Source organism: Neopsephotus bourkii, unplaced genomic scaffold, assembly GCF_033783945.1.
Source record: "Neopsephotus bourkii isolate Nb327-2 ecotype Australia unplaced genomic scaffold, CSIRO-AGI_Nbou_v1 NB_1615, whole genome shotgun sequence".
Lineage (NCBI taxonomy): Eukaryota > Metazoa > Chordata > Aves > Psittaciformes > Psittacidae > Neopsephotus > Neopsephotus bourkii.
Genome location: NW_026902090.1, coordinates 554,281 through 575,989, shown reverse-complemented (window position 1 = coordinate 575,989; position 21,709 = coordinate 554,281). Strand labels below are relative to the sequence as shown.

Here is a 21,709-nt window from a genome sequence, read left to right as displayed (position 1 = left end):
ATGAGCAAGCTTTTAAATAAAGCAGGAAAATAAAGACTACTGTATCAAACATAGGTCCCTCTTGGGGAAGCTCTTTCATTTCAGCTGGTTGGTCTCTGGATCTTGTTTCAGGGAAGGATTTGGTGGCAGGGAACAAAGACTGCTCCCACTGTCCTGGTCGGTGATCAACTTCTCCCTGGGGGTGCTGATAACAAGGATAAGCATCTAAGCTTTCCCAAATTCAGCCATCTCTGGCCAAAACCACCCTGACCTAAACTTGTTCTTTCTTCTAGTACCAATGCACATCACACCAAGGCCATTCAGGTTCTGGCCTAGGCAGGGGCTAAGTTAAGAGTCTCTTTTAACCAGGACAGAACTGGAGTCCATAGTCCAAGCTCAGCTTTGCTCCCAGCAGAGTAAAAGGTCCTTTTGGCCAAGAGACTAGCAAAGACTAACAAATTCTCTTTGGTTTCAGGGAGCAATTAATTCCTGCCATCACCTATTCTCTAGAAGGCACAACACTCATGTTACATATTTATTTAGATTGAAAGGATGAAAGGACCATTAATATAACATAGTTTTACTTCCTGCTTGATAAGGCTTAGAGGATCTAACCTGGTAATTACCACACAAAATCCATAACTTCTGTCTGAAACAGTTTCAGCAGAGTTTCAGCAGGAGTCTGGCTTTTAGTCTGACAGAGGCTGTTAATCCACATCATACCTAGGTAGAAACATTCCAACTTTCATGCTCAGCATTATAAATCTGCACATTATTAGCCTGAGGTTGTCCTGCATTAGGCTTTAAATCATAGCTTCTCTTTGTACCTTTCTTTGCTAATATTTCAAGCTATTTGATCTGAACTTTTTCTTCCTCTTATTGATACTTGCACATTATGATTAAGTTATTTTTTCATTTTCCCTAAGTAGCTGATCTTACTCAACCCTTGTCTATAGTTCCAGATCTCCTAGATCTGGCCACATGTATTGTTCTTTTCCGAGTCTTTTCCAACTATACAACATCTTTCCTCTGTTAATATGGACAACATAACTGGACACAGTCCCCAGCACTGCCTCACCAGTGCCATTTCCAACATCAGAGCTGCCTAAACCCTTGGAGAGTTCTGGTTTTACCTGTCCTCCCAGCTACTGCTCTGCTCATGTGGCTCATGCCCACCCAGCTATTTGCCACATCTCCAACTCCTTTTTCATTGTCTGCTCCCACCTCAAATTCAGCCTATGCTCTTTAGTCCCGTAAAATCCACATTTTTACCCAGTATCAACACACGTGTGTTCACCTGTAAAACTATCTGGTGCCACTTTCAAACTCAGGACTTGCTGCCGCAGGAGCTTGCCAAAGCCAAGCAGCAGATTTTACATGGAGATCCTGATGTGTCATGCAAGACAACTGAAGGCTTTGGCACAGAGAGGACAAAGACACAGCAGATGTTAGAGCAGTGATGTCTATTTAATACCTTACCATTTTAAAGTACCCTTTTGCTTGTCAGCAGCACCAGGTGGAAGTGGGTGTTGTGGGGGGTTTGGGAAGCGTTTACTGGTGCTATGGGGGGCTGGAGCACAGCTCAACACCAGCTGGCCAGCAAACTCTGTAGCAGGAAGAGGGCTCAAGGTCTGATTAGCAAAAAAGGCTGCTACAGCACCACGGGAAGGAGAACGAGATGGAGCTTGAAAGAGGAAAAGCTGCAAAAGCCAAGCGGAAGGGCCATGGTGCTACGGTGAGGGCAGATAGATAACCATCAGAACAGGCTGAGCTCCCGCACAGCAGGAGGGGACAGCGGGACAGCAGCTAGTGTGTGGGAGAAGGGGAGAAGAAACAGCAGGAGCATGTTATGAGACTGCAGGGATGACACAGCTGTCCTCCACAGCCCTGCAGAAAGGCATCAGTGGCCTCAGCAGGGGAGACACACACAGAGCTTGGTTTTGGCCAGGCTGAGAAGAGCAGGCGGCTGTCCATCATGGAGGCTATGTGAGAGTGCAAGGCTAGCTGGCAGAGGGAGGAAAGAAGTCCCCTCCAGGGAATTCCCCACCTCAGGAGGGTGAGCTGGATCCAAACCAACACAGCAACCCACAACCCTGAGGAGAGGAGAATGGAGAGCAGGATCTCATGTTGTGCAGCAAAGAGGCAAGCTGAGAGTCCTGAACCCAGACATGAAAGGAGGAGAGCTGCATGGAATAGCATCCATCAGTAGCAGCTCTGGCACTTTGTTCCTCTATGCCAGCCTCACAGAGCACAGAAAGCAGCTGTGGTGCAGGCCACCAGGCAAACCCTACCAGCACCTGTGTGCAAGCACTGAAACCTCCTTTCCCTTCCTCCACATTCATCTGCTGAGGAGCTCAGAGACCAACAGTGTGGCTGCCGGGCATGCAAGGTACCCAGCACCATAGACACCGCCTTCTGGAGGTGCAGCCTCCCTGCCCACAAAACTCACCCCAAGCAGCATCCTTCCATGTTTGCTCCCAAGCATCCTCACACAGACATGCTCTTGCAACCTCAGCACAGCCGACAAAGCATTGCACTCCACTGCTCACACCAGCAGCATGAACAAAGTGTCCCAAACCTGGCTGGCTCCTTGGAACAGCCTTCCCACACCAATTCCAGAGGCCCCATATCCCCCCAAGCTCTCATTTCATGCCCAATGGCAGGCATGATAAGCCTCCAGCATCCCACTCTTCCACCACAGCTACCTTGAGGTACCTGGAGCTAGCTCATGTACTCACAGAAACCAACACCCTTATCCTGCAAGAGCATGGAGACGTAAGTTAAGTGCCATATATGTGAGCAAAAGCAGACTGCTCTGCAAGGCAGTAGTGCTGAGTGGGTTGGGTGAGAGGCAGTTCATGCCAGCAGGCTCAGGCATCATGCCCTGACATAGCCACCCTAAATGCAAACCTTCATAGATACACACATTGGCTGCTATGCATGTGCACTCCTATGGTTATAGTCTCCTACTGACCTAAGATTATCGCTGTTCCCGGTTTCCTGTTCTATGTAGTAGATAATCCATAATGGTTTAGACCCACAGCTTTCCTGGGTATGTGCCAGGGAGCACCTAGGAATGTACAAGATCACAAAGTTTCTAGACGAACAACGATTACTTTGTCAGACATCTAAGCAATTCCTTGTCCTGTGCCCCCCCTCTCTGCAGCATTAGCATCCAAACAAATCCCAGAGCTGAATCAGTTTCCTCCATTTAGAGGCTCCACTCAAATTGTTTCTAGGATCCCCATCTTTCTCTCCTCCTTTTTACTTTACAAATATATAAATAGTCACATCGTCATACAAGACAAGTAGAGACTGACTCTTACGGGTAAAAAACAGATGTTTCCCAATCTTCCCTAACAAAGTAATATTTTATATATGGCTCTTCAATGGATTTATAGCCAATGAAGGCATGTTACTACATTAGCTCATGGAGGGGGTGGGTGATAAAAACTGGAAAGGAAGAGCCAGACAAGGAAAAAAGAAGCTATCCAGAGCGCTGCAATTGGAGAAGCATGACAAATGGGCAGCACAGTTTTAGAGGGCTTCGACAACAAGGCAGATTGCCTGGCTGGGAGTGATTGTCCACAGCTGGAGCATCGCAGAGACCATCTGGTATTTCTTAAACATGCTTTCCCCAGGTGATCCAATTCTTGGAGTGCCCCAGCAAAGAGAAGAAAAAAGGCTTGTGAGCCTCAGCCCCACTTCCAGGGTTCCCCTAATTAGTTAATAGAATTATGTTTGAGCTGGTTTCAGTTTCTCCAACAAAACCTTTGCTTTTGCCACCTTTTCGACAGGAAAAAGAAAAAAAAAAACAAAAAAAGGACTATTTAAATTCATGGGCTTTTTAATTTCTCTGAGAAAGTCAATGATTGTGGCTCTTGGCACAGCAACCCCATATAAAACTTAATGAAGTAAAGAGAGATCCAGAATTTCTTTTGAACACCTTGTAACCTCAGTATTCCCCACACCACTTTTAGCTGCACAAAGCTTGCATATCCACAGGATCTCACGTTACCATCCCGCTCCAGTGCATCCATCCCCAGTACAAGCCTCTGGAAAATCAGAGCCTGTACTGCATGGGGGACCCTTAGAATCTCTTGTTTCCAGGATTTTGACCCTTTTCTCAGCTTGGAAAAAGATGTTACAAAGATTTGCATGTGACACAGTCCTGTCACCGCGACAAGGAAGCCTGGCAGAGCGGTACAGTGGCATTTGCTACTGCCCTCACGGTCACCATGAGGCAGCCCCTTCGTGAGCCAGGAGCATCAGGAAACAGCTAAAGAAGAACAGAGCAAGAGAAAGCGGTAAATAATAAATGAATGGACAGATGGAAAAGGGGTTAGAGTGAGCAACCGGAGAACAAGCCTTGGAACCAAACTGTGTTCCCACCAGCAGGCAGTGCCCCCACCGAGCAGTGCGGGGCAGGCAGGAGCCAGGGTCCCGCTGCAGAGATTATCCCCATCACTCCCCGCCAAGCCAGGCTTACCAACCACACCTCTCCCCTCTCCCCTCCGTTTTCCCCAGAAGTTATCCCAAGCACAAAGCGTGGGTCTGTCAAAGATATATCCTGCACGCTACAGACACACATCCTCGATTCACAGCTTCCCAGCATCATGTAAACAGCCATTCCTGTTATTTTTCATGGGGAACAAATGCATCAGGATGGTGGAGTGCTGAAGCTGGTGATGCTCCTCCAACTGCAGCAAAACTTGTCACTAAGTCACAAGTTGCTACTTTAAAAAATGCAGAGAACTCACCAGACACGGAATTCCCTGATCCATCCACATTGGCAGCTGCCTTCCCCAAACCTGCATTTGAAACAAGCTAGTGGGACTGTAATCACAGTCAAAAATACTTACATAAGGTGTTGTAACTTCTCCAGGCTGAGAAAAATCATCTAATTAAATTATTGGGAAGAAAATACTGGACAAAAGAATCCAAGGGAATATCTAAAGATTTTTTTTTTCTTGTTGGGCTTTTTTTCTTGTGTTTAGATGACCAAAATCAGTATATTCCACCACTGTGCTGGAAGGGGGATTTGGCTGGCAACCTATCCTTATGCAGTGGTATAGACAGCAATAACAGAAAACAATATAAACCATGATTGTAAAGCTAAAGAAAAAGCAAGCACCAGCAAATTACAAAGTGCAAAAAATTAATAAGTATTTAAAAAGTGTGATGGAAGGATTCACGCCTTGCCGAATTAGTGGTGGGAATTTAAATATAGATGAAAGAGAGGAAATTTGAACAGAGACATAGATCCATTATTTGGTGCACACAGTAAAATTACCAGTGTAACCTCGAAAATATATATGCACTCTGTGTTTGGGGAAAAGATATGATTATGAACTCATCATATGGTAATGATACACTTCACAGTTTCCTAATGACCAAGAGGTGTATTAGATAACATCTGCTTTAGATAAACACTGTTAAATCAGCCACCCTGGATAATTTGCACCTCCAAGTGTACTAAGGAGATCTCTGACCCACTGATGCTAATTTTTAATAAATCTTGGAATGCCAAGTAATTCTAGAAGGGTAGGAGAGCCCTAATCCCATGCCTGCGCTTCAGCAGGACTAGCTGACCTAGGGAGCAACAGCCAGTCAGCCTGACAGCAAACCTAGACAGAGTAATTAAAAGCCAATATGAGATTCTACCAGTAATTCATTATATTCATGTTTCAGCTAATTACCAGCCAATATATGTTGTACAGAATCAAGCCCTGTCTAACTGACGTTACAGCTTGATTTAAGAACTTGCACTAAGAGGAATGACTTGGCATAACTAGATGGATAGAAGTGGCTGATGAGACAAAAATGCATCCATCGCCTGCTTCCCATCCCACAGGATGCAGTGTTTTTACCAATCATTCAGATAAATATAAATACAAGATCCTTAGAGGCAGCTTGCAGATAGCACAAACATAGGTTAGTAAATAACAAAGCAGCCCCCATTTACCCTGTGATCCAATTTGTAGATTTAAATGGCCACTGTCCAGCTAAGTGTGCTCTAATTCAGCCAAGCACAAGATAATACACGTATGGGAAAACAGGATAGAGCTCATATCTCCAGGATGGAAAATGTCCTGCACAGCCACAGGACAAAGGAGGAGCTATGGCGGGACTTCGGCAAAGTGAGGTTTTAAGGAGCCAAATCTATTCAGCTTATGAAAGGGAAAATCCACAAGATTTGACTGCTGCGCGTAGGCATCACATTAGCATGGGGAGAGAGGGAGTTTCTCAGCTGATGGTGAGAGGCAAAGCAAGCTGCAGGAGTTGGGTGTCAGAATTAAACACGATGCTGACAAAGAGGAAAGTTATCAGCCCAGCAGAGGATGAGAAACAGTACACAAGAAGGTCTGGACGATCTTGGGGCCCGACATAAAAGCAGGAGGTGAAATTCAGTAGTATAAAGTGCAGGTATTAAAACCTCTGTGTAACATAAGAGTGGAAGGAGCCCAGACACTGGCACACTGGGGGTCTGCTTTAGGCTACAAAATCAGGGAGATCAGAAGCACAGGCTTATTGGGAGCATCTGAAACACAGAACCCACTGGTAATTAGGGACCTTTAACTGCCCACACATTTGCTGGGAAAGGAAGACATCAGACACAGCCTTGCATCAAGTTCCTGGAATGCACCAAGAAAAAAAGTTGTGAAAGAAGACAGGAACAAAACTAGGAAGGAGGCTCCTCAAGGTTTGGCTCCCATCAATGGAGAAAAACCAGGAAAAACCATGAGGGGGGAAAGCACCATGGGCAAGGGAGACCCAAAAGAGTGTATTTGTTAGGAATAAAGGGGGAAATAGCAGAGTAAAAACAGTGCTCTAAGGACTGAGGGTTCAGTAAATTCGGAGGGCTGGCAAGTGAGATTTCATCCAGAATAAAAAGGGAGTTCAGGAAAGATGGTGTTCGGTAAACACACAGCAAGATAAGTGAACGTAAGCGTAGGGGTATGACAAGGGTAAACCACAGGCTCCTCCACGGCTTGCAGCACACGGAGGAGAAATGGAAACTCCATCAGGCTGATGTGGATGAGTACAAAGGAACAGCACCAGGGAAGAGGGACAGAGCAAAAGAGCCAAGTGTTCAACAGAAACTGCTCTCAGCAGGGATCAGCGGTGGTAAAGAGCAGACATTTGATAACTTCATCAGTGGGAAGAGGCAGACCAAAGAGTTCATCACCTCCTGAGCAGGGAGAAAAGGTTAATAGATTGGTTTATGCCACTCAACATGCCACAAGTCCTTCCAAAGCTGTTAGTGCGTGTCAACCCTCCCCCCTTCCACCAAAATCTGTTTTCTGTTAGGTTTATGTGTTTTCTTTATTCTCTACACAGTACCCAGAACTGGCTGGTTCTGGTAATGACATTACATATTACAATGTACATATAATTGCTTATTTAAAGATACACAATTTGTAAAGTATATTCTCTTGTGAGGCTACTTAAATCAGACAGTAAATTGAATTCAATAAATACTGAATTTTCATAAGAAGCCATGTTCCCCACAGCTACAAAAGCAATAACCATATCAGATAATGAGAAAGCCAAAGTGTTGCTTAACGGACTAGAGAGTGTCACCTGAAAAAGAGATTCACCTTCATGACCTCTCTCACACACACACGCTGTCAGCACACAACGAGTTGTAAAACTACTAATTAGGGTAAGAGAAGGCAGGGGATCCCCAGGGTTTGGCTCACAGCTGTCTCAGGAAGCAAAGAGGTATAAACCGGGACACAGTTTCACAATAGCCAACAACTCGCAGAGTTAAAGCTGAAAAGTTCGATGCTTTCATTGGTTCAGACTTGAGGAAAAAGGATAACCAAGACCACAAAGTTAATGCAATTAAAACAGCAGAATAGAAATGTAAGTATAGTAGCACATGAGAAGAATGAAAATTACTGAAGTTTGATGTTTTCAAATGGGCTGAGATCCGTCAGCAACTATCTCTGGGAATTTCCGGAAGACAAATGAGGTTTCCAAATACTGGATAAAGGCAAATATAGCAGCTATATTCAACGGGTTGGAAAACTGAGGAAACTGCAGGCCAGTCAACAGAACTCCAATTCCTGGAAAAATTGTGAAACAAACCTTCAAACAACCCATCTGCAAGGAAGGGCTGGAAGCAGCAGCCCTGCCATGTGAAGGCAACCTGCCTTCTCTTTGACAGAGCACAATGTGAGACCCAGGCAACAGATGTTCTATGCCTTCACTTTCACAAGGCTTTACCTCCAGTTTCATATAAGATTTTAATTAAAAAATTAGGAAAATATAGTGTAGATGAAATTCCACATGGGGAATACACAGCTGGCTGGGAAACAGCACACAAAGGCGCAGGCATGAGCAGGCAAAACTGAACCAAAAACTCCATGATTATACAGGGGCATAGAGACAGGACTGTCACACACAAGGCACATGAAATAACCCTGCTGCTCTTCTCAGTCAAGAAGGGCCTCAGCTACAATACTGGGCTCATTTCAAGGCAACGTGCTTCAAAAACAGCCCAGACCAAGCGGAGAGAGCCCAAGGGACCCCAACAAAACACAGAACCACAAATGATTTTAAAGAGGATTGAAAGGGACCTCCAGAGGCAGAATCGACCACGCATGTGTCATTCAACTTGAAAATAACACGGCCATGAGGAGAGAGAAAACGAAAGGCAGTTGTTCAGCGTGGAGAACAAAAGTCTTCAGGGAAACATGATAACAAGCCTCAAGTATGTAAAAGATTTCTGCAAGGAGGAAAGGAGTGCTGCAAGCTGCTCTCCATGTCCACCGGGAGAGGACATGCCTTAATGGGCTTAAATTGAAGCAAGAGATTTTAAAAACACCAACTCCTTAATGATACAGATAATTATGCCCTAGGGCTCACTGCTCAAGGAAGGTACGTCACTCCCACCACAGGAGGTTTAAGAGCAAGGATAAAGCCACATCATCTGAACCAGTGCTCCTACAACCCAGGCAATGCCAATATCTGGCTGCTGAGCCCCCACAACCTGATGGCTTCACACAGACATGCCCAGGAACACAACATATTGCAGCTATGCAGCAAACACCCTCAGAACACTGTGTGGTGAAAACAAACATGCACTCTGCTTGCGAATGAGCTCATATGAACAACTGATAATGGCACAAAAACACTCAGTTACAAGAGATTGTTTTCCACCCTTTTCCCAGCACCGTCCCCCTCAGTTCTGATCCCGAGCTCTCACAAGACACCTGCAAACCATCCTCATTAACCACAGGTTCAGTACAGATACTGGTTTTAATGACATATTACAGTTTTCCTGGTCCTTTCCTCCCAGGAATGCCCCAAGTGTTTCACCACTATTCTCACCCCCTCTCTTTTTCCCCATAGGAGCTGATGACATTATTCTCTTTCCCTTCCTGACACAACTTCTCCACCTGTCCCCCCGTTGTGCTAATTGAGGAGACAAACTCGGGGAAGTCATCTTCACTATGTATTTACCTTTAAAGGCTGTTCTTTCTCCTTCAGCCCTGACAAATAGTTTGAGCCCCCCAGAGTCTGTTTTTCCAACTGTATCAGCTGGTCAAATAAAAGACATAGCCTCTCCTTATACACCTTTTCCCAAGTGGAGACCAGGTACAGCCGATTTGTCACGGAAAAGGCTAGAAGATGCCCTCTTGAGGTCCTTTTCAGATCTATTTTTTACAGTGCTGTAGATAATGTGCATATCGTAAGGGGTAGATGGACAAAAAGGCAGACAGCCTGATCCAAAAACCACTCACAGGCCTGTTACACAGCCCCGGAGAGCACTCTTCTTGAAGGAAAGCTGGAGAGCAAGCACAGTGCAGACCACCCCAGAGCAGCACCCAGTAAAACAGCTATGATACTTATCACTGCTGTACAGAGCACAGGGCGTTTAGGCTGCTGATCCTGAACAAGCTGCCAAAAAGGCAAGGAGGCTGCACCTACCTCTGCAACAACCTTCCCAGGTCCCATCTCACAAGGTCCTCCCCCTTCCAGCCCCGTAGAGTTGGCTGTAACTGGAGATAAAACCATATATCTGGGTAAAACTCCAGCAACAGCAAGCAGAGGAATTTAGAAAGCAGACTTTCTACCCATCAGCACACCCAGTCCCATGCTCTGCTCTCTGCACATTGTGAGGGCAGCACTGAGTCACAGTCCCCTCCTGACCCAGTGCCCGACGGGACAGGTCCCAGGCCCCATGGATGTGTCCTGCTCTAGGACCACCATCTCCCAGAGTCACGGCATTCAGAGGCAATCACAAAACCACTGGGGAGGCTGACAAGTGCAGGAAACACAAATGTTACAGGTGCCTGACCTGAGCTGCGTGATTCTGTGCTCAGGAACAAGCACAGCTGTGACTCCCACTGCATCTGAGAAGAGAAACCTATTTCTGTGGGGCAGCATCTTGTAAGCCTATCGTGCAGATACAATTGCCCTCATCCCTGCTGTGTGCTGCCCCGCACATGGCTGCTCTACAGTAGCCACACGCATTGCTCCCCCACACCGTTCTTTGCTCCACTCATCCCACCATTATGCATTCCCACTTGGGAAGAGCTGGTGTGCTCTGTAACCACCACCTCACGCACCCATACCACTTACCCTGGATGAAGAGGGTCTCTGCCTTACTGCTAACATCTCCAAGAGTAGACTTTTCCAAGGAAAGCCTCAGACAGAGCTCACAGCTGCTGTTATAGCAGTTATCTAATGATCTTAACAGAGGCAGTGGGATGTCAGTGTAAACCACCTGATTGCAATGTTGGACACAGACAGTGAAATGCACTCTTCTGCAGCTCTCAGCTCTGCTCCTTGCAAATCCCACCTGATTTTAATTCCCCCAAGTCTCTTGGACTGCATCTGGAAGAAACCCCTTGCTAACACTCTCAGCAGGGTGAGAACACAGAGGATCAAATGGCAGCATCATGTACTCTGCAGGGAAGGTCTCCTCCCTTAACCACTGCTTTTAGAGGCTGTGTCTCGTAATGTGACAGGATGGAGGGTTCCCATCACATACCCTGCCGTTGCCTCACCAGCTTTTCAATGCAAATGCTGTGCGATAGAAGGGCCTGGAGAGCCGTCATCGCTAGTCTCCTGATGCAGTGAAGTAATCCTGCATTGTAGCTTCAGGCAGAAGGTAGAGAAGGAAGAAGGGATGTTTCTTCATTGTTCAGAATAAGAAGTGGGGCACTATTTGTTTCCTCAGGATGGGAACTCCTAGAGGGAAATGTATGGCTCATACTTGTATCTTGGGAAGCTCAGTTACACTTAACACTTCATGTAAATACAGGGGGAGGGGAGAGTTTTTCACATATGTCTATTGACCTGACCAATTCCCTCTTCCATTTGCCCTAACCAGCTTTGGTTAATTACAGTGCAGAAACCTGCGGATATCCTGTCTCTTGAGGTACAAATGCAGTACATTAACCCAGCCCAAACTGGCACTACAGATGGAGGGATCCAGATTCAACCTATCAAAGCTCTGCCTGCTGCTGCCGCACTCCCCACAGGCTCACTCCCTAAACCATTGTGTCTCCACTGCCGCGGGCAGTTCCTCACACCTCACCTGCTGCCAGCCCAGCGCTGCGCATTCACCCCTCAGCTTCAGGGATCCAAAATCACCTTCCTGTCACCTGGGCATTTCTCCTGAGGGCTACAAAGGAGGGCGCCTACTGTGATGATTGCCTCTTTTACTCCAGCATACATAAGCCACAAAAGAATCACTGCTTGCATTGCCTAACTTGACTGGGAAGGAGCAAAGAAGTGTTTCTAGGGAAAGATTTCTCCTCCTCCTTCCCTATCCCACTACAGGCTGAGCTGAGAGAGCCAGTTCCCAGTGGAGAGCAGGAAATGCTATGTACTTTATCCCTGCTCTACTACAGAGAGCATCAGAGATGATGATCTGTGAAATGAGATACCTATCTCCAAGCACCAAGGGAGAAACAGCAAAGATTAATAAGCCTCAAAATGTTATACAGCATTTAAATAGTACTGTCACAGATCAAAGACTATCACTCATCTCAGTGAGACAGGCTTAGTAAGCCTAGAAAGATCACGTACAGAAAGCAACTGCAAGATGCAAGAGAAGCCTGCAGACAGGAGCCGAGGAAAGCTCATACTTGCCTAGAGAAACCAAAGTGGCCTAAGCCAGAGTGTAACATGCGTTCTGGGAGGAACAAGAGCCAGAAAGACTGCCTGGTTTCACTCAGTCTCAGTTGTGTCTTAGCACAAAAAACCACATTTCATTTTAAGACACCCTCTTACCTTGGAGGTACCTGCTGCTGGGAGCAGCTTAAATCCCTGTGCAAAACCACAACCCTGCCTGATGGCTGAGATAAGGAGCACACTGGGAGACACGTGCAACTGGTGAATAGATTTGAAAAAGCCCCTACTTTACCCCGGTGCTGTAGAGATTGCAGAATCACACACTCTGCACTCTTAAGAGCTGTCATTCTTAAAGCCATGAGGATCCAGCATGGAAGTTTGATGGCAGTATCACTTGCCCACATTTGCAGGCAGTGTGGGAGGCCTGATCTTTCAAGGAAGCTCTTTCAAGTTGTTCATATAACTGTAACATCTGGGAGGAGGAGGAAGAGAAGGGTCTTTTAAACCAAATCACTACAGTGGTAGTGGTGGTAGCATGGGAATAAAGGTTTTTCACGGTGGTATTCCTACTCCCAAGCACTTCTAGAGTAGTTATTCCATCATAAAGCACCTTTATTCTTACCTGACTTTGGGCAAGGAACTCCATTTGCATTTCTTTGGTACAATTAAAGCACTGCAGGAACCAGCAGAAGGAGAAGCTCCTCTTACATAGGGGTGTGGGGTTGAATAATCATTGCTCCAGTGTAGGTTGGACACAGAGTGCTGCGGGTCATCCACAGTACCTGCACTGCATGAGGCCAAGTGATTCCTGGATACAGACCTCCAGGAGGAAACCCTCTTCTCAGGGATCCCCCAGATTATCTATCCCTACAAACAGTCCTTCACCATCCCTCCCTAAACCAGGTCTGGATCCTTGCTCCTGCACCTCACCTTGCAACCTAGGGACTCCCTGCAGCACTGTACAGAAGGACTGTGCAGAACAAAAAGAAGTCCTCAAGCAAACTCTGCCTGATTGAATTTTGAAGGTAAGGAATGCCCTTCTGCAACAGATGTACAACCCCCTCTGCCCACCCCAAACACCAGATCCATCACAGAGAAGGGAAATATTTACACAAGTTAGTAGAGTTCCAGTTAAATATTATGCTTAGCTGTCTAGAGCCCATGTTCTCAGACTATGTCTATGAAATAAAAGATTAAACTTCATAACAATTATGAAGTTGCTCTGCACACATTCAAAGAGAGTTAAAGGACATTAAAATAGTTCTTTGGGTAATATTCCAGTGAAATTGCTCTCTCCCCACTGGAGAGTTAGAGCTAAAACCTTCTGAACTATGCTGTAAACACACTTGGAAAGGCTAAGAGCTGAGCTGATAACCAGGTAGCACCTCTGCTCTGCAGGTTCTGCAAAAAATGTGAGCAATTCCAGAGAGCTTTTGAAGCCGTGAGGGAAGGAGGATAGGGGAGAGCAGCTTCTCTTCTCAAGGGAAGTTTGTTTAGTGGAAAGTAAGCAAGTTGTCAGGGGAAAAGCTGACAATGTTGATTCCAGCAGTTGTACTGGGAATAAACAGCCAAGTGGATTACGTTACAGAGAATGAGAAACGGCTCTGAGGATCCCATTTAAATGCTGTGCCTTCTGGAATGAAGTGATTCAGCCACACTCGTGGCCCCTATGCCCACCATTTCCCTGGGCTGAGCCCGTTGCCAGCCCTGGTACTGCCATCCCACCTCTGCAGGGTCCCCAAGAGGTCCAGCACTGTTGGTGTCCCCAGGACAACCAGAGCTCACTGCTGCACTGGTGGGGATGCAGACCGATGCTGGCTTCAGGGCATTGAATTAGGGATGTCAGTGGGGGGGGCGAGGGAGGATGCACAGTACTCACTCACCTCTCCCAGCCCAGCGGCAGGGGAGGGCTTGCCATCTCCTCCTCAGCCAGAGCATGGGGCCTTCCCTCACATAAAGTCAGATGCCTCCCTGCCCTTCCCAGGAAAGGGACCCGGCAAGAGGAGAAGGGGATCTTGTTTGATTTATTAGTCTCTTCCTCCTTCCCATCGTCTGCGGCTCATCCAGCTGTAGTGATAAGGCGAACAGCTATGAAAGGACACTGCTGGCTGCTGGGATCCCATCCTTCTGCCCACTTACTGCCTGAAGACATCAGTCCTTTACAACCACCATTAAATGTGTATCCAAAATGTGGCAGCCTCCTCCATCCTTTGAGATTCTCTTCCCTGGATAATACAAACAGTTGCCAGGAAAAGAGTATCCTCTCATCTCTGTCTGGGCCATTATCCCTTTATATTTGCTCTTTAATATTTACTGGGTTCACACAAAGTGCATGCTCTGGAAAGGAAAAAAAAATCAGCTGCAGCTTAAAGGACTCCAAATTTAGTAATTGCTGCAGACCCATCGACGTGAACAGTTAGCAGGGAGATTTCTCCAGCACTTCACGTGCTGTGGTATTCTGCTTAGGTCAGACCGTAGAAAACGTGCTGTTCAGGGCACCAAAACCGGAGTGTCTGTGTGAGTGCCAGCCACAGAGGCCTTATGAGTCCACCACAAGACCCTGCAGGTCCTTTCCCTCCCAGCACCCAGTAATCTTTATAGGAAACAGAGGCAGCCAGAGACATGCTGATGCATACAGAGGTGAAGCACCCGAGCATTTTAACACACCTATGAGTCAGAAGAACTAGCCGAGCTCCTGGCTCCAGAGCTGGTCTTGCAGCCTTACCTGTTAATGTGAGGTTGCTGTATGTGTTTGAAAACTGCTCCTTTAACAAAACCAAGTGCATCTGAGCTGCCTTTTCCCTCTGTAGTTCCAACATTATGTCAGGATGCTGGGCGATCTTACAGCCTTTCTGCTTATCCAGGGCAATGTCACTGCGAACAATGTCTACAGCAAAAGGGAAAGAAAAAAGGGAGATGGCCAAACCTCAGCTTTCATTTTCACCAGACGCTTGGATCAGCACCAGCCAACATGACAGCCACACAAGCATCACCCAGCATGAGCAACCCAAAAGAGGGGTCCAAAACCTCTGGATCCACCTGTCCAATGAACCTCCTCTGCCCAAGCCTCCTTTTCTCCCACAGAAAGGTCAAGTCATTGACTTCAGTATGTTCACATGACCTACTGCCCCTTCCATCCTTCACCTGCCTAGCAGTTATCTCTCACAATGGTGACTCCTCCCTTGCAGGAGGGTGCAAAAGTCTCCCAACATTTATATTACAATCCTGTTACTGGTGAGTTTGACAGTGAATAATGAGAAAAGACCAAATCCCATTCTGGTGACCCCGGCTTCCATTTACCCTTGCCTGTCAAAGAGGTGATGAAGAAGCCTTGTTCTCGCCTTGTTTATCCTCACTGCAGATATCACAGCTAGAGTATGTCAGCAGGACTTTCGACTCTAAACAGGTGTCTGTATCCTTCTCACTCCTGACATTCAATTCACAAGACAGGAGGATTAGTTAACAATTGTTTTCTCCTCATAGCTGCTTTTCAGAAGTCACATTGTGAAATAAGAATATGAGATTCCATCTCCTAGAACTACTCATCTGTGGAGAAATGGGAAGATGGGAGTAGCAGGGCAGACAAGAATCAGTAAGATGTGTTCAGTCTAAAGAGAAGAGGAGTGGTGCAATCTAGTCCTTGCAATGTCCCTTTCTGAGTTTGATAAGCTCTGTAACATGCTCAGCTCCACAAGCACCATATGCTGTCTCTAACTCCTAGAAAACTTTAGGCAGCCAGCACTGATAAGGAAGGCTGGAAGTCGGAGTTCTTCCACCACACTGCATGAGGTCACCCTCTGCATCATGAGGTTGCGCTTTGCTTGGTTTATTTCCCATGTAGTGAGAGGTTTCAGAAGGAGCTTCTTGTCAGAAGAGTCACGTCTTGCTCCACATACACCCTCCAGCTCCACTACTGTCATGCAAACAAGGAACAACACATTTATGTCCAACAGTCAAGCTCCTTTCTTTCAAGGTGTCAAACCTCAGGTTAAGCTTAGCAGTGCTATGTCTTGGGCTGGCAGGGAACACCCTCCAAACGTGGGATGGAGGGCTGGAAGCCTCATCCTAGAGTCACTGCACTTGTCTTGCCCAGGCTGTGTTCTGTCTCTTCACTGCGTAGTTTGGGATTAACACAGCTTCTCTAAAGCCTGCCTAAAAAAAGACTACTCAGAACACCATTATCATTAAAGCACCTGTGGTCTGTAGTTTGGGACACAAGTTCCGTCTGCCACCCACAGCTAGTACACTCAGGAGCAGAGACAGAGCAGCATCCCACTAGCATGAAAATCCAGCTCAGTATTTCCACATCTGCCACAGGGGCTTCGATGTGGAGAGATGAGATGGAGCAAGAGGAAGGGATAATGTTCCTTTGCAGATAATGAGCACACTCACAGAGAGACATGTGGTTTTGGTGCACAATATCTTATGCAAACACTGAGTAAGATTTGGGCTTACCCAAACTTTGCCCAACTAATGAATGATACAATCTTGAACCCCTGTTACATGAAATATTTGGACAGCTGAAGACTGAGAAACATAACATTATTACTCTCCCACACCACAAAGCCTATTGCTACAGCTACTGGTATCACCTGGGGCTCATGAATAGTCATTCGCCTTCATGGTGATGGATTTCCTTTTCTACAAAACTGAATGCAACAGTTGTACACCCTCCCACCCCCAATGCAAAATGGAGCAAAACACATCAAGGAGGCCCTGAAGGAGAAGACCTGAGAGGCATATTGAAACTAGATGGTCAATACAATGTCTCAAACTATCTTCAGACTGATAGAAAGGATTCCAGGCTGGGACAAACCAAGTTTGTTTCCTGAAAGGGATGGAAGGCTCCTAAAACTTAAACCAGGGCTAATGTGAAGGAACCATTGGCCTGGGACCAGGGTCTCTGCTCTCCTTGTCAGATGCCAGGACAGCACCTTGGAGAGTGCAAGGGTCCTGTGTGACATCCCTACCTCCATCTTCACGGACCACAGGTCACAACGAACACACAGGTGTGCCTGTGTGCCCTGTCAGCAGTGTCTGGGAACAAAGGGCAGGCCAGGGAACCTTATACAGGAGTGAGGACCAGAAGCAGTATTTGGAGTCCTGTCTTTAGGTGATGGAGTTGCTGTGATAGGGATTAGCACAAGGAAGTCAAGTCACATTAATGCAAATCCCTGAGAAAGTCTGGGAGAAGGCACAGAAAGCGGGGCACTCTCTGGCAGTCAGCTTCAGGAGGTTCTCAGAGAGCTGCCACTGCAGACATTCAGGAAGCAGAAGCAGCACACGCAAGGTCCTGACTTCTCAGATTGATGAAGGACACAAGAAAGTTGCCCAAAATCTAAAACTTGAGGTGGACTCCACATTCATTATAGCATAACAGTGGGAATATGTCTGGGATATGGAGCCCCTCTAAAGAACTCAGTGCCTGGTCATCCTACCCAGCTGTATATGGTGCAGGGGAGGAGACAAGAGCACCTCTGCACCACTCTTCTGAGCCAGCAGCACCAAGGGAATAGGGGTGGCAAGGCACAGTTTCTGGAGGCTTGGGGGAAATCTCAGCAAGAGTAACCCGGGGCAAACAGCCAGCAAGGAGCCTGCAGCCCTCGAATCTTGGAAGGATGGGACAGAAAAAGAGACAGACAAGAGGCATTCAAGGAGGAGGGTACACAGGAGGCACCGGACAGGAGGAGCTTCAAACTTAAACAGGGGAGATTTAAGTTAGGTATCAGAAAGAAATTCTTTATTGCGAGAGTGGTGAGGCACTGGAACGGGTTGCCCAGGGAAGCTTTGAATGCTCCACCTCTGGCCAAGCTGGATGGGATGTCGAGCAGCCTGGTCTAGTGGAAGTGTCCCTGCCCATGGCAAGGGGCTTGGAACTATGTGATCTTAAGGTCTTTTCCAACCCAAACCATTCTATGACAGAGCAGCCTCTCGAGAAGGGAACTTCGGGAGGACACTCACAGCCTTCCCAAACATCGGTGGAAAACAGATAAATAAAGACATAAATAAATGAAATAGAAGTTAAACTACCCAGCAAAACACGCAACCAAGCACCAAGCAGCTGCTGCCAGAAGTGCGAAAGAAGAACTCCAGATGTAGGAGCCCCAGAGGATGCCACATGGCTTCCCAAAGCGGCAGACGGCGAGCTCTGCCCCGAGAGGGCCCGGGCCGTGCCGGGTCAGTACCCTGGCCAGCTCAGCCTCCCTGCGCGGCGGCACGGCCGCGGACCCCCGGTGGCGCGGCGCTCCGGGGCGGCCCGGCGGCGGCACGGGTCCCGGGTCCGGCAGCCGCCGTGCGGTATGGCGGGAGCACACCCGTGTGGCGGTCAGGTGAGCTGCGGCTGGCGGCCGCACCGGCTCACTCACCGACGCGAAATCCCGCCTTGGGGCAGGACCGGGCTCCCCGCCGCCACCGCCTCCCACCCGCCGAGGTGCGGGCTCCTGCAGGAGCCGTGGATGGAGGGCTTTGCTTAGCAAAGGGTGTTTTGTTTCCGAGGGCCTGTGCATTTCTCTGTCCCACATCGCCACAGCTTACACACACATCGCCTACAGAAGTCAACGAATCTACCGACTAAAATTGCTAAGAACGGGGTAGAAAACACACCTCAGGAGTGACACAAGCACAGCAGCCCCATCCCCAGGCAAGATGCCCATCTCAGGACTAGCTGAGCTCTAGCAGTACTTTCCTGTGAGTGGCCGGCACCAAGGGGTTTCACTACCCGTTTCCCACAGTTCCAGCACTAGGCCAGAGCTCCCCAGGCTGTGAAACCTCCAGGACAGCACGCAGAACACCAAAACAGTTCCCAGTTGCCTGCTGGGGAGGGCTTCCCTCACCCATGCATTGAGCTTCTGCACATGGGAATTCACACAGCATCATCAACGGCCTGTGTGCAAGCGCTCACCCCATGGTTTATGCCACCGTCTGCCCATGGGCAATTCCCTTCCAGGAGTCACTGGAGTCACAGAGCAGACACAGACTATTACAGCTGATCAGCTGGGAGATGGGAGAAGGGCACAGACCAAGGTTTGTGTGGAGGGGGCTATGGCCAAATGGATGTGTGACAGAAGGCTGAAGACAAGTAGCATCTTTCTATGCATGCATGAACTGAGCACTGTCCACTGCCCTGGCACCAGAACAAGCCAAGTTTGCTTATCCTCCTAATGGGACTGTTTGCTTCAGCTTTCCAGTCCTAGAAAGTGAATTTAAAATCATAAACAAAACTATTTCATGCAAACAAAACTGTGATATTCTTTCTATAAATAAATAAATAAATAAATAAATAAATAATATATTAGTTGTGTTAATGCAGAAGTTAAACAGATGTTTAAATGGGTGACTAGGCAAAACTCTAATGAATTGCAGGTTGCCAAACTTGTAAAGTATCTACTTTTTAAAATAACACATTTTAAAATGCTTAAAAACCAGATTTTTCTTCTGAAATTACTATAAAATGCCCAGTGACTGTGGAATTGGGAACACAACTTCCATCTAGAAAGCCTGAAGATTTCTCAAGCAGAAAAACACATCTTCAGCATGTCTGTCTACAATAGGCAAATTTCTGACACATTAGTTTCAGTCCTTTCTTTTAGCTAGAAAAACTCCCTGACAATGTGTTTCACAATTTATTTCCCATATATAAAACCATAAATCATGTGTTTCATATGTAATAATTCCCTATTTCTTGTTTCATGAAAGCCAGAAAATATTTTTTGCACAACATCTTATGAATGAGAAGTGATTCATGCAAAGAAGAAGATGTAGCACAGAAAGAAGCTTTGAACTAGCAAAACTATGGAATGGTTTTTAGAGAATTTAGGATCATTATTATAAATAATCCAACATGTAACAATAGAAATCTTTTGTTTCATCCATGTACCAGCAAATAGCTAACAAATAAGGATCTAGTTGTTTGATTTCACCATTTCCTGTAGTCATTAAAGCAATTTTCAGGCATGATTGTAGCAAAATAGTTTGAAATTTAAAAACAAAAAGTGGAGATAAAGAGGCCATCTTTGAAAGCCCATATTTATGCTGCAGCCTTCCCAAAGGAGCTGCTTTTTAAATACTCAGAAGGTGAAAACCCAACTGTTTCCTGTGGAAGCTCCGAAAGAAAAATGCCTAAACTGTTGAGGGCAGACCAAAAAAGATACTCTGAGTGACCAGAAACAAAAGGGGAATGCTTGGATAAATGAAAACTTGTTTGTTCATTTTTAGGGAGCAATAGGATGGTTCTTCATTCAGAAACATCTGTTGCAACATTTTATGAGCTGGTGGAGGCAAAGGGGCAGTCCCAGCCACATGGCAACAACGCTCCCTTGCTCTGGCATCCTCATACTCCATAATGATCCTCATCACTAAATTCACAGTAAAACAGTTGCCTTCCTGAATTACTTTTCTGCTGTCTTAGCAGAGGATCAGAAGAAATGTGCCAGAGCCAACACAAGGGAAGCAGCAGAAGGGCACAGCACAGAACAAAAAGAGGGCATGGGGTCCAACACTTTCGGTGGCAGAAATCCAAGACGCCTAAGACCCTCGCAGATTCTAAACCCACAGCATCCTAGAAGCTGCCAGCTAATACAGATTAAGCAAGAGTGAAATAACGTTCCCACTCCTGCACAGAACTCGAGGTTCAGCTGCAGTGCCAGGTACCTGAAGGCATCTGAAGGAACAGATCCCAGACTGAAAGGATGCCCAGAAAAACCTATGCCAGGATTACACAGCATGATGTGAAGTTTCCCACACTACACAGCAAAATCTCCTGACTAATATGGAAGGCTTAAGAAACATGTCTTTTTCCTTTTTTTTTCCCTGTGGTAATTGGCCAGTTTTCCAGATGCCCACTCTCCTCTCCAAAAAAGGAGACAAAACAGAAGGAACTTACCAGCAATTAAGAGAGTATTTTTGAAATGTGTTGTCCATATGCACTTCAGCTCAGAAACTTTTCTGACGCACTACCTACAGCATGCATATGTGTTGCCCTTCCCCTCTCCCTCCCATGACCCACACAGGGCCATACTGGCTGTGTGTGGTATGTCCTTTGGTCTCTTCTCAGCCACACAAACACAGCAGGCTACACAGAGGGACACAATGGAGAAGCTGTGTGCTTGGGCAAGCACAAGTTTTTGAAGAACTCCTGCTAAGAGCAGCTTCTGGTTTTCCCTTGAGCATTCCTTCACAGCACGCATGAACAGAGGGAAATTCTAAGCAGGGTTTATGCCAGCAAACATGTCCCTGCCCATGGCAGGGGGGTTGGAACTTGGTGATCTTAAGGTCCTTTCCAACCCTAACTATTCTATGATTCTATAAACTTGTGCTGTAGCACCAGCAGAGAGCTTCCAAACTGGGGTCTGGGTTCTGAGACAGCACCTGCAGCATCCCTTGCTGAACCAACACCAGCTCTGCACACCACACACAACACCCCAACTCCAAGCTCCAGAGCAGCACGCAAATCAGGTTTTTACAAACCCAACTACAGAAGATGTTTTGTACCATCAACTACAGCCTGAGCGAGCAGGTAGCCCTGTACATTTGCACCCAAAGGGAGCTGCTCAAGCCTGTTTTCATGGAGACCAATGTTTCTTATTGTCACATTCCTTAGGCCCAATTGGTCCTTGGCATGTGTGAGGCAGTTGAAAGG

General features: G+C 46.8%; 1 protein-coding gene across 2 annotated transcripts in view; it reads right to left on the bottom strand.

The window, feature by feature from the left end:
• The window catches only part of HPSE2 (heparanase 2 (inactive)), a 106,799-nt gene that overhangs the window by 79,293 nt on the left and 5,797 nt on the right, over nt 1-21,709 (bottom strand). Inside the window, exon 3 of one of the 2 annotated variants that reach the window (XM_061372418.1) lies at nt 14,798-14,959. The exons of the other annotated variant lie outside the window; for it this stretch is intronic. Coding sequence (XP_061228402.1) covers nt 14,798-14,959 — 162 coding nt within the window. The remainder of the gene's footprint in view (nt 1-14,797; nt 14,960-21,709) is intronic. 2 annotated transcript variants of the gene reach the window in all.